A 15,512-nucleotide genomic window follows, 5' to 3' on the forward strand; every position below is an offset into this window, starting at 1 on the left:
TCTGTCTGATTTCTGTTCATAAAGTAGTCTCCATCTCCCTTCAGCTTATTCCCATTGACGACCAAATGGACACACAGGTTGTCCCATTCCGCCCATGGAAGTAAAAGGCGCGCGCCCATATAAATGACCGTAATTTTCTAGTTAAACAGTTCTTCCTGCCCTCTCCCCCTCTCCCTCTCTCTCTCCCACCTGTTTCTCTCCCTTTTTTCCTCAATTATCTCCTTTAAATGACTTCCACCACGATTTCTGTCTTTTTCTACCACCTATTAACCCTCTCTGTGTGTTTTCTGAAGAATAGTCTACGACGCCCGATTCATTTCCGGTGTGCCGTCGTCGTGTATGTTCGAATCTTACGCATCGTTAGTGTGACCAACTTCGCCCGCCAACCCTTTGAAAATCATTTTCTCTCCTCTCGTTTTTAGGTAAACGTATGTTCAATTAAGCTGTCAAAATTTCGGACTTTAAGAAAGCAACGGAAAGTCTGGGTGGCATGGTTGCCACTTCGGTTGTTGTTCTCTTGCTTATGCAAGTCAGCGGAGCCGCTGGTGAGTTTTTCAAATTTAAAGACCATTTTACACTGAAAAGGACACGAAGGTATCAAGTGCGATTTTACGATTATGTTGGTCATAACTTTCACTTCTTTGTTTACTTCATGTACTATCAAAAAAGCACTAAAAATTTGAATTCTTTACAAAATCAAAGCAAAGAAACAAACAGACTGAAATTTGAACTTTTTATCTCCCTATAACTTAAAAGAATTCGGATTTTTAACATCCATATTTTTTAAAACCCTTTAAGTGCAATTTCAGTACAATCATGCCTTTTTCTTCCTAACGTCCACCTGGTCGGGGGTACTGTAGATGAATTTCCTGCTGATGAAATCACCGCCTGTTGTGTTGCCTGCTCCAACAGCCCATGCTGCATTGCCTATACTTTTGATTCTGTTAGAAAGAGGTGTTCAATCGAAAATTGTCCAAAACACGAAAAAAATTCCAGGTGTTTCATTAAGACTTCCATTGGACACTCACTGGAAGACTACACGATGACCAGTGGACTCAAGCAAACCTCTCGTAAAGGTAGATTTTTGAATTCTGTATGTTGAAAATCAAAATATCATTTTAGGATTCTTGGGAGTCACCTTGAAGAATACCAAAATTGTCGGTGACAATAGCAACCGTCTTCAATTGAGGTCTGAGGAGGAATGCAGGCAATATTGCCAGGGTAAGTTAATTTTTTCATATCAAAAAAAATAAATATGGTCAAAATTTTTTTATGTCTTCCTTACTTTAAAAATATTGATAAATGCGCTGTCTTCACATTTTTTGCATTAAGAAAATAAGAAGATTTTGAAAGTTGGAAAATGACATGTTCGGCTCAGAAAAGTTTTTTCAAACATGATTTTGCATGAATTGATGATTTTAGAAATTTTTTTCTCAAATCTCACATTTTTAATATACATTTACCCCTCGGTGTCATGAAGCACGTCAAATATCCTTTTAAAAAAACGCATTTTGCAGTTGATTTTTTTGAGCCGTTTTGACAATTTTCACAACTCTGGAGCTCGGCCGTTAAATTTACAATTACTTTGAAAAGTTCGGAGCGTGTAAAAAATATCTAGATTGACGGTTTCGTATTCACGGAAGTGTTTAAAAAATTTTTTCAGCTATTTGTCAATTTTTGAGAAAAAAAACCCCATTTAGACCCGTTTTCGTACTGATAATGTGAAAAAAAACTGGTGTTTTCAAGAAATTGCCCAGTACCTGAAATACTAGGAGTCTTTCAAAAATTGTTTAAATTTCAAGTTTTTATTTTAAGTTTGTTTCACACCCTCCAAATTTTTCAAAGAGATCGGAAACTTGACATTCGAGATCCAGACTCCTGAAAATGAGTCAAAATGACTTTAGTAGCCTTCGAATGTTTGAAAATTACAAGATGTCAACAGGTAAAAAGTCTTTAGATATTCAGTTTTTATAAATTCATGATTTTGATATTTCTCCGCTTGGATCTTACCGTCAGACGCATTTCTTATTTTTTGACTTTTTTTCAGGGCCATGAAATTATCTGAAATCCGGACAATACCGTGTTTTCAAGGTAGTATATCTCTTAATGTTTTGAAATTTCCAAGTTTCCACTGTTCCTATAATCTGTTATCAGCAGGAAACCGTTTTGAACCAGATTCACTTCTGATTCTTCATGTTCTTCTTTTTATCTCCTCCTGACACCCATTCTACAGAAATAAAAAAAAAGAAGAATTTTGTCATCGTTGGATGGTCGCATATAAAAACTTGGTCTAAAAAGCGATTCGCGTAGCAAAAGTAAACTTCCGACGAATGTAGTCGATCGTTTCAGAAAACCTGTCTCTCGCGCATTCCCTCTATTTTGCCTCAGAAAGAATTTTCTCTCTAATTGACGCCTTGGTTCCTCTTTAATCAAATAAACACCCATTTTGGTGGTGGCAGAGGATGTTGGGGTCTTGTAAAAAAGGAAAAACACCGGAAGTTGATTTTTTGAGGTTTCTTGATAAATCAATGAGTTATCAATAGAAAATCAGGCGAAAACCACGTTTTAAAAATAACAAACATTTCTGATTTTTGAAATACATCAATTTGTTTTTTCAGCTTATCAAGTGTTCTCTTATGGACCACAGAACGAGGATGGAGAACCAAGATCCGGAGAATGTGCTTGCACAATGCGTATCAAGTCCATCAGTTATCATTATGGAAGCACCGCCGAGATTAACCCATCTCAAGGATAATTGAACAATTAAAAAAATCCTCTTACCTTGATCTTCCAAACCCCTCGAAAATTTTAATTTCCTTTTTGCTTTAACACACAAAATTAGATCCCAGTACAGCTTTGAAACGCCACATACTCTCCCCGCTTCAAAACAAAATCAGTGCAAACATTTTTTTAAATTGTCATTTTTCTTCAAAATTTTTAATTGATATGTCTAACCTACAGTAAGGCTCTCTTCAAATTTTTCTGTAATTTGTGAAAAATGGAGTGTTTTTATCGTGAGTTGCAATTGTGAGAATGAATCGTTTCATTTTTCTGCATTTTGGACTGATGTGTTTCTGTAATCGTGTCGTGTAACTTCCGCACACAACCGCTAATGCGAATGGGTTCGTTTGGAATAAAAAGCAAAGAAGAAAGAACGAAATTCGTCTGATTCTGTTGACTTTGTAGATACCCACATTTTCGTTTACGGAAGGATATATATATATTTTTTTCAATCATTTGTTACTAAATCTCCATCAAAGTCAAAAACAATTGTCATATTTTCAAAGGTATCGTTGTTCTGCTAACTTAGCAAATTTTCAGGTTGATTGATTTTTTTCCTTAAAAAGTTTCAGTTCATTCAAAAAACCCCATTTCTCTTTTCATCGACGTTTTCTTGCAAAATGAACTAAACAATCGCGTTTCCCATCCTCGATTGCCCTTAAAACGACATTTTTCTCTCCCAAAACCGTCTTTAAAGGGCGACCGCGGCCGGGAATCGCTGTTGAATTGAAATGTGTTAAAGGTTATCTATTTTCCGAATATTATTGCGAAAAAATTCAAAAAAAATCCGAAATTTCCGAAAAACGGCGTTGAAAAGGAAGAAAATTCAAAAAAAGGTGCCGCCGGGGGACGAGGATTTTCAGTGAGAAACCTATGCCACGGCAGCGGGCGCCTTTCCTATGTGGCAAATTTTCCGGGTTTTTTTCAATTTCATGTTTGGCAGGTAAAAAACGTAAAAACCACTGTCGGCGACTTGAAAAAAAGGCTGTCAGGTGCCGTGGCCTAGGTTTCTCACTGAAAATCCTCGTCCCCCGGCGGCACTTTTTTTTGAATTATTTTCCTTTTCAACGCCGTTTTTCGGGGATTTCGGATTTTCTTTGAATTTTTTCGGAATAATATTTGAAAAATTGATAAATTTTAACACATTTTAATGCAATAAAAATTTTTGGTCGGAGTCCCCCTTTAAAGCATTTTTCTAGCTGTTCCATTTTAGCCTCTCTATCTCTGCTCTCTGCGTCTCTTGATTTTAGCACTCTCTCCCTCGGAGGGCCACGCAAAACATAGCGGGCGGCGGAACCCGGGAGATGTCGGCCGCTCGCTATGGGGCCCTTTTATAATCGCCGTCGTTTCTCACTGTGTTTGGGGGCCTGGCTGGCTGTCGCGGATAGCCAGCTTAGGCGGCGTATAGATCGGCCTGTGAGCCGAGACGCCAAGTTTGAGAACCATGTCAAAAAAAAAGAATAGCCGCAAGGCAAATTACTTTTTGAAAATTGTTTTGAGATCGAATTGATAACTTTTTCTGAAAATTGTAGTTTTATGTAATCAACTACTCTGAATCCAATGAAAATATTTAATTTTTCTGAATCGAAGTATCAACGGAGATATTGATAGAATATGCGTTAAAAACCGTAACATTGGCGTACAAAGACAAATTTTGCATAATACGATTGTGATTTTTTGAGTATCTGTTTTTACATTCAATGTATTACTAATACCGTGAACTCTGTGATTTAGAGGATGCCATACTGACAAATTCAACTAATTTTTTCTTGGTTTTTTTAAACATATCGAAAAGTGGTTTCTCAACAAAATTATAACCATTACTGTAACCGCTCTAATAGGATGCTACACTATTTGTAGACTTCCTGCTTAATTATCTCAATTTCTATGAGAGATAACAAAAAACTGTCAATTAATAAAATGTTTCTCATAATATAACCAATATTTTATTAATTAACAGAATTTTCATATATTTTGAAAACATTAGATAATTGAGTTCAAAGTACAAGTATAGGGTGGCTTTCTATTAGAGTGTTCACGGTACACTAGATTTTCTCAGAAAAAAAGTCATTTTAAAAACGGAAAATCAAAACCAAAGTTCAAAACGATATCGAATGAATTAAAAGATCGGAGGTAGCAAGCTGTAGCTTTTTCAGAGTTACAGTATCAATTCTGACGAGAAGATGTACAGTGATTAGTGTTCTAATTTAAAGTCGGATATTGAGACTTTTAGACCCCGCAACAAAACAATAGCAGACTCTTCTGTATCCTATTTCACAAAAACAAAGATAAAAAATAATCAATCAAAAATGACCGGAACATTCTGAACAACCTAATATCAAAAACATTTTGTCAGTTTATCAATTTTTAATTTTTTTTCTGACAGGAAACAACATTAATTTTAATCTCATTTTAATCTCTCTATCTCTGCTCTCTGCGTCTCTTGATTTTAGCACTCTCTCCCTCGGAGGGCCACGTAAAACATAGCGGGCGGCGGAACCCGGGAGATGTCGGCCGCTCGCTATGGGGCCCTTTTATAATCGCCGTCGTTTCTCACCGTGTTTGGGGGCCTGGCTGGCTGTCGCGGATAGCCAGCTTAGGCGGCGTATAGATCGGCCTGTGAGCCGAGACGCCAAGTTTGAGAACCATGTCAAAAAAAAAGAATAGCCGCAAGGCAAATTACTTTTTAAAAAATTTCAAGCTGCTCGATTTTTCTGAAATTTTGTAGTTTTATGTAATCGACTATTTTGAATTCAACGAAAATGTTCACATTTTTTTGAATCGTGATAATTCTAAGGAAAATAATTGTATTTTCGTTAAAACACAAAACATTGGTATACAAAACCGAACGATGTTCAATAAGATTGGGGTTTTGTTAAGCGTGTGTTTTTTTTAAACATTCAATTAGTTACTAATACCGTAAACTTTGTAATCTAGAGCCTGCGACACTTACAGCATCGACTTAATTTTTCTAAGTATTCAAAATCATTGAAAAATGCTCTATCAACAAAATTATTATCGTTATATTAAAAGGTCAAAAAAATATTGGATACATTAAACGATCGGAGACAAAACATTTTTCGGAGCATTTTGGGAGTTACGGTATGCATTCTGACACGTGACAGTGTGCAGTCATTAGCGTTCTAGTTTTATTTGAGTTACAACTATTTTACCCCTACCATACTAATAGAGCGAGATTCACTTTTTAACTTTGTTTTTCACATAGTTGATATGGACCATGGCTCGACTATTAAAAACACGACCAATTTACTTGAGTAGTACTGTAGGATCACTTTTTATTTTCCTTCACCTCCAAGATCTTTCAAGTGTTGACTGTCTGAGCACTTTTTTGATCAGATATTTGATATAAAACGAGCGAATGAAAAATGTCAAGTGTTTTTTCCTCGAAAGACGAGTGTTTTCTTATTTTTTTGGATACGGTAGCTGATTTATTCCAGTATAAAAGGCTTGTAATTTTTGAAAACAATTTTTTTGCTATATATTTCGCAATCCCTCCTCAATTCTCTTTTTCGGGAATCCCCCTTGTCGTGGAAATCTGCAGTCAAAACACAAATTTCCTTGACAAATCTCAATGATGATAAGTGAGTCACGATGATGCGATTGATACTGATTGATATGAGAAACTGACGTGAGTAGTGAAAATCTCGGTATCTCATTTTCCTACTGTATTTTGTGATGCAACTGATAACCAGCGTAGTATAAAAAGAAACTGTGGATGGGCAGATAGAATCAGAATAGCATGTGCTAACCAAAGCAGAGGAAACGAAACACCTGAAACAAAAGTTCCAAAGCAGAGGCCAAACATGTCTCGGTTTTATTCTTGTTGAAAACATTTCGATAGCGGAAATACTAATCACTCTATGTTAAAAATCAACCATCGAACTAATCTTCTAACTTTCGCTAACATCGTCACTGTCCAGTTTCAAAATCCTTGGTCACAATGCGTCCATTCGGCGCAAATGATGTCAGAACAAGGGCAAATTCCTGATCGGACCAAGAAGTGAACTACATTAAAGTCATTAAAGATGTCTTGCAAAAATTCCTAGTCTACAGTGACGCAGTAAAATCAAAGAATTTTTGAAAACTATTTGGCTTTTGATGTAGATTATCACACACCGGTCTTGGCATTTATAGCTTTCACGTGTGATTCACATTTTGGAAGCGGTGATTAGAAGTAGTTTAAATGTGTTTTTTCAAAGAAATAGTGATAAGAAAAATAGGTATACGGTTTTTGTTTAGGCCTAGGTGCAACTGATTTTTTGAACCATTTTTTTCGAACTGATATGATAAGACAAGTTTCAAGCCAGAATCCAAAACTTTTGTTAGTAGGTGGAATTCCCCTGAAATTTAAGATTTTTTGGCTCTCTCCGGTTAATATTGATGCTTAGCACATATTCTGGTTTTTAGATTTTATGGATCTTAGAATTTTTTGGTTGCCAGATTTTTTGATCCTAAAACTTTTGGGTTCTTAACTTTTTTGCTCAATCCTATCAGTTGTTTTTTTAAGTACTACCCATCATTTTTGCGACTATACTTAACGTACCTAGGTAATTCGCAACAGATCTTTAAACTCAAAATAACTGTTTTTCAGCAAGCCGTGGATTACTGTAGTTATTGAAAGAAAATTTAGTCATAGCGATATGAGCATAAGTGAAAACTTTCTGAGAAACTTTCCAAAAATTCCCAAATTGAACAGTCTCCGGGCTGATTTTTCAAAAATTAGGTTCTCAATTAGGTTCCTCAACTTTCAAATGATAACGTTTTCAAGTTTAGCTGAGCCTGTGTCAGTACTCGAACGTCGTTGGCAACTTCTGGTCGGAGTTTGGTCAGATTCTGGACCGCTACTTGAGCCGATTAAACAGAATTATGACAAGGTTGCGACCTAGTAGTATATCAACTTTCAACTTTCAACCAAGTTCTGACAATGACCCGCTCTACAGTAGGTTTTGGGCAAGTTCTAACTAGAAACTATTTATTTACGCATTCAATAAAAGGTACGGGACCTCACACACGTGTAAAATAAAATATTTGCAAACTTCATTGCCACTATTCGTCCAAAACACGAACCCCCTTAACTTTTGTCCTAAAGTTACAAGCCAACAGCCTAGTATTCTAATAAAATTCACGAAAAATGAATTTTCTTGCACAATCTTACCTAACCATGATACTGTAGATGTTTTGACTTCTTCATGACTCAATACAAAAGCTACAAACCACATTTTCTTTGACATCAAAGACATCGTACAAACACTTAACAAAAAAACGAGAAGAAGAAAAAAAACCTCAAAAAACTGCGGGGGCTTCGTTTTGCAGGAGAATATTTGCATAGAAACGCATCGAATTTATTGAAATTCGCGGAAAAAAGTGATCTGAGTCATTGTCCCAAAAGTCTTCTTCACCTACGAGGGAGACCTGTCATAAATCCTGGTCAATATGGCGTGTCCCACGTCACCCATTTTTGGGGTGGGGTCCTTTTTTCTTTGACTCTTTTTTCTGATTTATCAAACTCAGATCATTCCGTCGCTCATATCGGAACGTAGATCTTGTCCTTCTGCTATTTATTTCCCAGAGGGTTTAATTTATGACTTTTTAGAGAGAGTGGCGAGACCGTAGTCTTATGAGGTTCGAGTGTAAAGGAAGAAAGACAATTGGATGTTTGGTTATAACATTTCTCACTTCCGTTTTTGTAGAACTGTCTTTTTCACTTTTTTATGTTTTGGTCCATTTTAACAAAAATTGCGTAAAAATCAACAGGGATCAAAGAGAAAAGAAAACAAAAAGCGTGGGTGGTCTGCGCTTGCTGATGAGAGATACTTTTCGCACCTTTGATTGGATTCCAAATTTGAAAAGCTGTCAAAACCCCTTTTCTCCGATTTACGTAGATCCAATTGTTTGCTTGGTTTCTCTGTGGTGTCCGCCCTCGTGAAAGCACACATGAAATACATATATCGGTGTGTGTATGATATCATATCAAAATTCATAACTTCGTTCCGAATTTTTCAAATTGTACAACGTTACCGTCTCCGTCCAAAGTACCGCGCTTGTGTGCTCGTTTTTCAGTGTGATAAAATGAAATTTGTAACGTTTTCCATGTTAAGCGCTGGACAAAAACTGTGTTGACTAGAAAATTGATAAGATGAAGCAGAAAAGTAACAGTGACAGTTTTCTTCCCGTTATATTCGTGTGTTCAATGTGTCTTCTGAAGGGAGTTCTTATTTAAGAGAAGTGCCCTTTTTCGAATAAGTCATAGTTTCGGGGCAACTCCCTTTATTACCCACTAACCGCAATTTTTCGGTGACATTTTTTATAATTATCAATTTTTGAATTAAGAGTTTTAGGAATTTCTGATTTTAATTCCGAAAACTTTTTTTTCTAACTTTTTTTTATTCCAAAAAACATTTGAAGTTTTTTTTTTGATTTTCAAAGTATTATTCTTCAAAACCTACAGTATCAGTCAATTAGATTGACAAAAACCAAATTTTCAGTTGATTTTCAGCCATTGCGACCATTTATTGGAGTCTGGAGCTCGACTGTCAAGTTTCCGATCGCTTTGAAAATATGAGACGTTTTGAAATAGACCAAAGTTGAAAATTTTGCCCTTCCAGAATTTTTGAAAATTCCTTGTTATTCAGATATCTTCCAATTTCTAGAAAACAATTTTTAAAACTTTTTGTACCGGTTCTATTTTTATTGTCCCGTTTTTGTACTTAAAAAGTGAAAACATGTGTTTTTCAGAAATCGGCAAATATCCGAAAATTAGGAATTTTCCAAAAGTTCCTTAATTGCAAAGTTACTGTATCTAAAGCATCAGGATCAAAATTAAAAAACAAGAAATTAAAAGAAAAAATCAACTTCCAGCAATGATGCTATTTTTCGTGTTCAGTTTTTGGTTCTTTCTATGTCGTCGTTAGTTTTTGGAATTCTCAAAAAAAAAAGGAAAACCCCCCTGTTTCTCACTTGACGTCATTTTTATGTCAAATAATGATATCAGGCAGCTATCGGATTCTCCGTGTGGGTTTGGTCTTGTCTCCAAACATCCAGATCTTGAGACTGGTTACACCCCTACCGAGCAGCTTTTGTAAAATTTGCTCTCAAATTTCAATGATATCATATCACAATTTTTCTCAATTCTCAAGTACCCCAAACGGTACGCTACGACAAAACAACATGATAAGAACACGTAGGAGGACTGACTTTATTCTTGTAATGTTTGCACTGCTGGACTTTTCGATATAAAAAGAAGATCTTATTATTTTGAGGAGCCAGGCAGTGCAGTCAGTCAAAATATTTTAAAAATTTCCCCCATATTTTCACCCCTGATTATTCATTGTTTGTCTAGGCCGCGTATTGTCTTTCTCCTTTTTTTCCTATTTTAGAACTGAGGGTATTTTCCATTCTAGTCATCGATTAGACAGAAAAAAAGCACACCCCTCCTCTTATCATTCTTATCACCTCATTTTTGCCGACTTTCAAGTTTATTATTTAATCAATTTTTGTTCCAAGCAGTTCTGTTGGAGTTTTGAAATCGTAATTTTTGTTAAATATTTCGAAATTCGAGAAATGTCGCGCCGCTCCACATCACTGGCGCCTACGCTGTATGTATTACCATAAACCTCTCTCTCTCCTATTTTCTATTCTGAATATTACGTTTTTTGGTATTATACGATCCGTCACATACCAAGCAACCAGTTGTCCTTCTTATTATTTTTTTTTTCGTTGCCATCCTCTTCCCACGACACTCCCTCAATTCTTGTTCATCTGGACATAATAATATGTATTACAGACCCATATAGAAAAATGTCTGGACAACTTTATAACATTGTTCAAATTCTTTTCTTACTTTCCACTATTTTTGGTGCCACAATGGCCGGAGAGCACATTCTAAGACTGCAAGGTGAGTCTGACTCATTGTTTTTTTTCCAGCTTTTTTTGAGCTCTGAAAAAAGTTTAAAGTGGAAAAAAAATAGAAAACATGAGTCATTTTGAATAATATTGATAAGAAAAAAATTCCAAAAATTTTTCAGAAAGTGTTCACGCTGGCACAACCCTAATAGGCGTGGAGCAGGGATCCAGTGTGTTGATTCGTTGTGAACATCCAAGCGGAAAATCCGGATCGTTACGATGGCTGCGTGGCGGGACGGTGATTAAACCAGAATATGTCAAAACGAAAATGTAAGAAGACAGAATGATCAATTACAAGTTAAACAGCAACCAGTTTTTCTTGTTCTTCCAGAGATGCGTCCTACGTGGAGATCACCAATTATCAGCCAGAGAAAGATGATGGAGTTTACGAGTGCTCCGCGGTTGGTTTTTGATTTTAGGGGGCTCCGTGATTTTGAAGAGAAACCAAATAAAAATCAAAATCTATTTTGAGTTTGCGGGGTTTTTTTGAAAATTCAGACATTTCATTCTTGAATATTATCTTTGCGAATGCTCTACTAGTAACTTGTGTACGTTGAGCTAGATTATCTCGTTTCCTGTCACAGATATGCAGAAATTTTTTACTGATGAATTAATTATCATGATTTCACCAACATTTTATCAGTTGACAGATTTTTGATATTTTCCATATGAGCCGAGATAATTAAGCTCAAAATGGAAATACATCCAATGCACTAATAGAGACGCATCCAACACGTGCACTTTGAGCCCAATTATCTCGGTTGCTTCGAAAGATATAACAAGTTTGTGAACTGATAAATTTTTTATATTTATATCACAAATTTTTTATCAGCAAACATATTTTTGATATCTCTTATAGGATCCGAGATAATTAAGCTCAAAATGCAGATACCAGAAATGGTCTGATAGATGCTCACCCAATACGAGCACTTTGAGCTCAATTATCTCGGTTTCTCCATAAGATATTAAAAAAATTTGATTAAAAATTTATCATAATATCACCAATATTTTATCAGTTTAAATATTTTTGATATCTTTCATAGGATATCTTTCATAGATATTTTGATATCTTTCATAGATCATTGAGCTAGGAGAAAATGCGATACCTTTTTTTTGCAAAGACATCTCTCAATTTTAAATTGACCTTTTTTCACAAAATTAGAAACTAACCCTAAAATTGAAAATTCTTAACTTTATTCTCAATTTTATTCTTGAAGTCAATTTTTACATTTTCTTGGAGCTAGGATCCCTCTCTCCATTTTATAACTTTTATGGCCTTCGTAGAATTTAATATGAATGCCTCACCCATTTCCATCCATACCCACAATACATGTTTCGTTACCCGGCTCATTTTCAGCAAGGCATGTCCGCCTCATACCGTCTGAAAGGGGAGAAGCAGTACATTCTCCCAACGGGCTTCCGTTATTGCTATGGTGAAGAAATGGCCAGCTGCAAACACGCCGATCAGTGTCACGTTGAGACCTCAACCGGACATTTCAGCTGTGTGTGAGTCTTTTTTCCTTTTTTCACTTTTTTCGCGGGCGCTCGAGCCATTATATTAGGTTGGCGGGAAAGTCTTTGTCACTTTTTCAATAGTTTATTTCTCAAAGAAAAAATAACCGAATAATTAATTATATTGTCCATCATTATCAACAACATGTCTCCAACGTTCCCTCAATTTATGGATTCCATTGCGGTAGAATCCAGCCGGGCGTGAGGCAAAGTATTGTTTGAGTGCCGCTTCGACCGCTCCACGGGAATTGAAGCTTCTTCCTTCGAAGGCACGTGTCATATCGCCAAATAACCAATAGTCGGAAGGAGCAAGATCAGGAGAATACGGGGGGTGAGGGAGAACATTCCATCCATATCCCATCAGCTCCTGCTTCACTTGTTTCGAAACATGTGGGCGAGCGTTATCATGTTGACAGTACACTTTCTTGTCTTTCAGGGCCGAACGGTCGACTGCTTTCTTGAGGTTTCGTAGTTGAGTAGTGTAGAGGTCTCCAGTTATTGTTTTGCCCTCGGGCAGAAGTTCCCAGTAGATGGGGCCGTCCACTCCCCACCACACAGAGAGCATAACTTTTTTCGGATGAAGGTCGGGTTTGGGGACATCATGTGGGATCTCTCATTCTCCAACCCAATGGGATTTCATGTGGTGATTATCGTAGAAGACCCACTTCTCATCTCCGGTTATTAGCCGGTCCAGCCATCGATCGCCCGCGTGGAGAGTGAGAAGAGTAATCGAATCGTCGACTCGGCGGTCAAGGTTGGCTTGAGTCAGGTGATGAGGTATGAATCGACCAAAAAGTTTTCTCATTCCAAGAGACTTCAAACTTTCAAGGACTGTGCTATGGTGAACTCCGAATGTGACAGATAGTTCACGGCTAGATTGAAATGGATCCGATTGCAATGCGTGCTTCAGCTTGTCCAAATCCAACTCACGGGGTCTCCCAGAGCGATCCTTTCATCGAGCGAGAAGTCATCTTTTTCGAAACGATGGAACCAATTGCGAATAGTATTGTAGTGAGGGGCATGTGTGTTGTACACATTCTTCAAGAAAGTTTCCGAATCCTTCATCGTGGTGTGAGATAGGAAGAGGTAAATCAAAACATGTCTGATGTGAATAGCAGTGGGAACAAACATATCGTTTCAATTACAGATGAGGAGCAGGGAAGGAGATGGGGACTTGTTTATATGGAAGGTTCTTATCACCTTGTTATTCACTAGAGTCGATATCATACACAGCCTCCATATACGAGAACAGTGATTAAACAAACAGAGTGACAAAGACTTTCCCGCCAACCTAATATAATTTGAGCCTGTTTTCGATTTTCAATAATCTCAAATTTCAGCTGTGAACTCGGATGGATGGGAGCTGCGTGCGATATGATATCTGATCCGGTCAGAGTTCATCCTGTTATTACTCCGCCAGTCTGCGCTTACTGTATGTCTTCTTAACACTATTGAGATCTTCTAATATAAGGTTTTCGGGTAACAATCAAAAGAAAAAACACTTCTGGGAACCTATTTGTCCTGTGTCTTCTATTTGTGAGTAACGTTTTGAAAGAAAAGCTTACATTCAGTAACAGAAAAAATTAACTTGATGTCTACTTTCAAACAATTTTCAATTCACGAATTTTCTTCTTCTACAGGGCCACCCGTGGTGACACTTCTCGTATTCATCGCCATTATCATTTTCCTGGCCTACTGCTTGTACAAGTTCAAGGTGCGCAATCCACACCACTACTCCAAGTACGCGACGGCCACTATTAACAACAATAACGACAGTAAGCCACCAATGTATGTTTTTTCTTCTATTTCTATCTTTGCAGTTCTTTTACTAGCTCAGAAACCTGAAAATTGTTCCGAAAAGCAATTTTTTATATTTCCAGGGTCTCTGGAGAGTACACAGCAGTTCACCAGCAGCCTCCTGGGCAGAGGAACGGTGACGCAGTAGCCAACATGGTCTGAATCTGTGCTCCAATTGCTCCAATTCCAACAAATATCTCAAAATTATCATCATATTCTTAATCATTTCCATTGTTTTCTTTCATCAGAAAAAATCAGAACAAAAAAACAAAAACAAATCCCCTTACCGTACCCTGCAATGACAATATTCAACAGCTTTCAATGTTTCTCTCCTCATTAGTCTTGATCTCAATTGTTATCATAATAATATTTCGAAAACCCTACCCTGTACTTTTTGTTGTTTCATAAAAACGTTTTTCTAACAGTTTTAATGTAAAATGGTGCTGAAATAAATTTTAAGTTACAAGGAAACGTCAATATTTTTAGAACTTCGACTTTGATTAAATCTTCGGGACCGCATATAGGAATTTCAGAGCTTCTTAATTTAAGGAATTATCTGAATTTCCAACAATTCCAAAAAAATCTGAAGCTTGTATATTAGATTCTAAATTTTTTCTGGAAATCGAAATACTTTTTGAAAATTCGTAAATTCCAAAAAATTCATATATTCAAAGAAAATGCTAAATTTTGAAAATTTTAGAAACTCGAAAAAAATTCGAAAAGTCAAAGTTTTGAAATTCGAGAAATGTCGCGCCGCTCCACATCACTGGCGCCTACGCTGTATGTATTACCATAAACCTGCGAACAATTTCAGTTTTTAGAATTTCTTAAAATTCGTAATTCTTCAAAAATTCATAAATTCCAAAAAATTCGTGAACACGCAAAAGTTCCAAAATTCATAAATTTCTAATTTCCCGAACTTTTACTAATTCCTGAAAATTCAAAAATTAAGCAAATGCTAATGAACATGAATTTTAAAAATCATATGAATTCAAAAACTCAAATTTTTAAAAATTTTGAAAAAATCAAATATGTAAAGTAGCGAAGTTTGAATTCTCAACTATTCAATTAATCAAGCTGATTTATCTCGTGTTCTCTAAGAAATATCAAAAATGTGTCAACAACAAAAATGTTGGTGGTATTATGATAAACATTTTGTCCGTTGACAAATTCCTGATATCTCTAATAGGAACCGATATAATTGTTAGTCTAAATGCTCCAATAGAACGACACAAGTTTTTTAGTTTGTCATATCATCAACCGTTCTATAAATTTCCAATTTTTGATATCGCTTACAAAAATCAAGATACAAAATTCAATACAACAGCGACGTTATATCTGACTGTGCTATTTTTGAGAAATTGTCTTTGATTTTTTCAAAAATTTCAACTGTTTTCTAATTGTTCCATCCATCGATACAGAATATTCACTTGAGAATAATTGCTTCCCAGGCGGAAAGCAACCCCAACAACACACACACCCATACCAAGAACGCCCGA

At 36.3% G+C, this 15,512-nt stretch overlaps 2 protein-coding genes across 2 annotated transcripts; both read left to right on the plus strand.

The window, feature by feature from the left end:
• Nucleotides 1–490: 490 nt before the first annotated feature.
• Nucleotides 491–2,755, plus strand: CBG17333 (the record flags this gene model as incomplete). Its single annotated transcript, XM_045239133.1, has 4 exons — nt 491–545; nt 810–1,076; nt 1,123–1,221; nt 2,619–2,755. The coding sequence occupies 4 exons, from the start codon at nt 491–493 to the stop codon at nt 2,753–2,755; spliced, it is 558 nt and encodes a 185-aa protein (XP_045096167.1).
• Nucleotides 2,756–10,599: 7,844 nt separating this feature from the next.
• On the plus strand, nt 10,600–14,175 carry CBG17334 (the record flags this gene model as incomplete). Its single annotated transcript, XM_002643917.1, has 7 exons — nt 10,600–10,696; nt 10,827–10,974; nt 11,036–11,105; nt 12,062–12,210; nt 13,557–13,648; nt 13,857–14,004; nt 14,097–14,175. 7 exons carry the CDS (start codon nt 10,600–10,602, stop codon nt 14,173–14,175), a joined length of 783 nt encoding a protein of 260 aa, XP_002643963.1.
• Nucleotides 14,176–15,512: the final 1,337 nt, after the last annotated feature.

Source organism: Caenorhabditis briggsae (assembly GCF_000004555.2).
Source record: "Caenorhabditis briggsae complete genome, chrX, whole genome shotgun sequence".
NCBI classification, from domain to species: Eukaryota; Metazoa; Nematoda; class Chromadorea; order Rhabditida; family Rhabditidae; genus Caenorhabditis; species Caenorhabditis briggsae.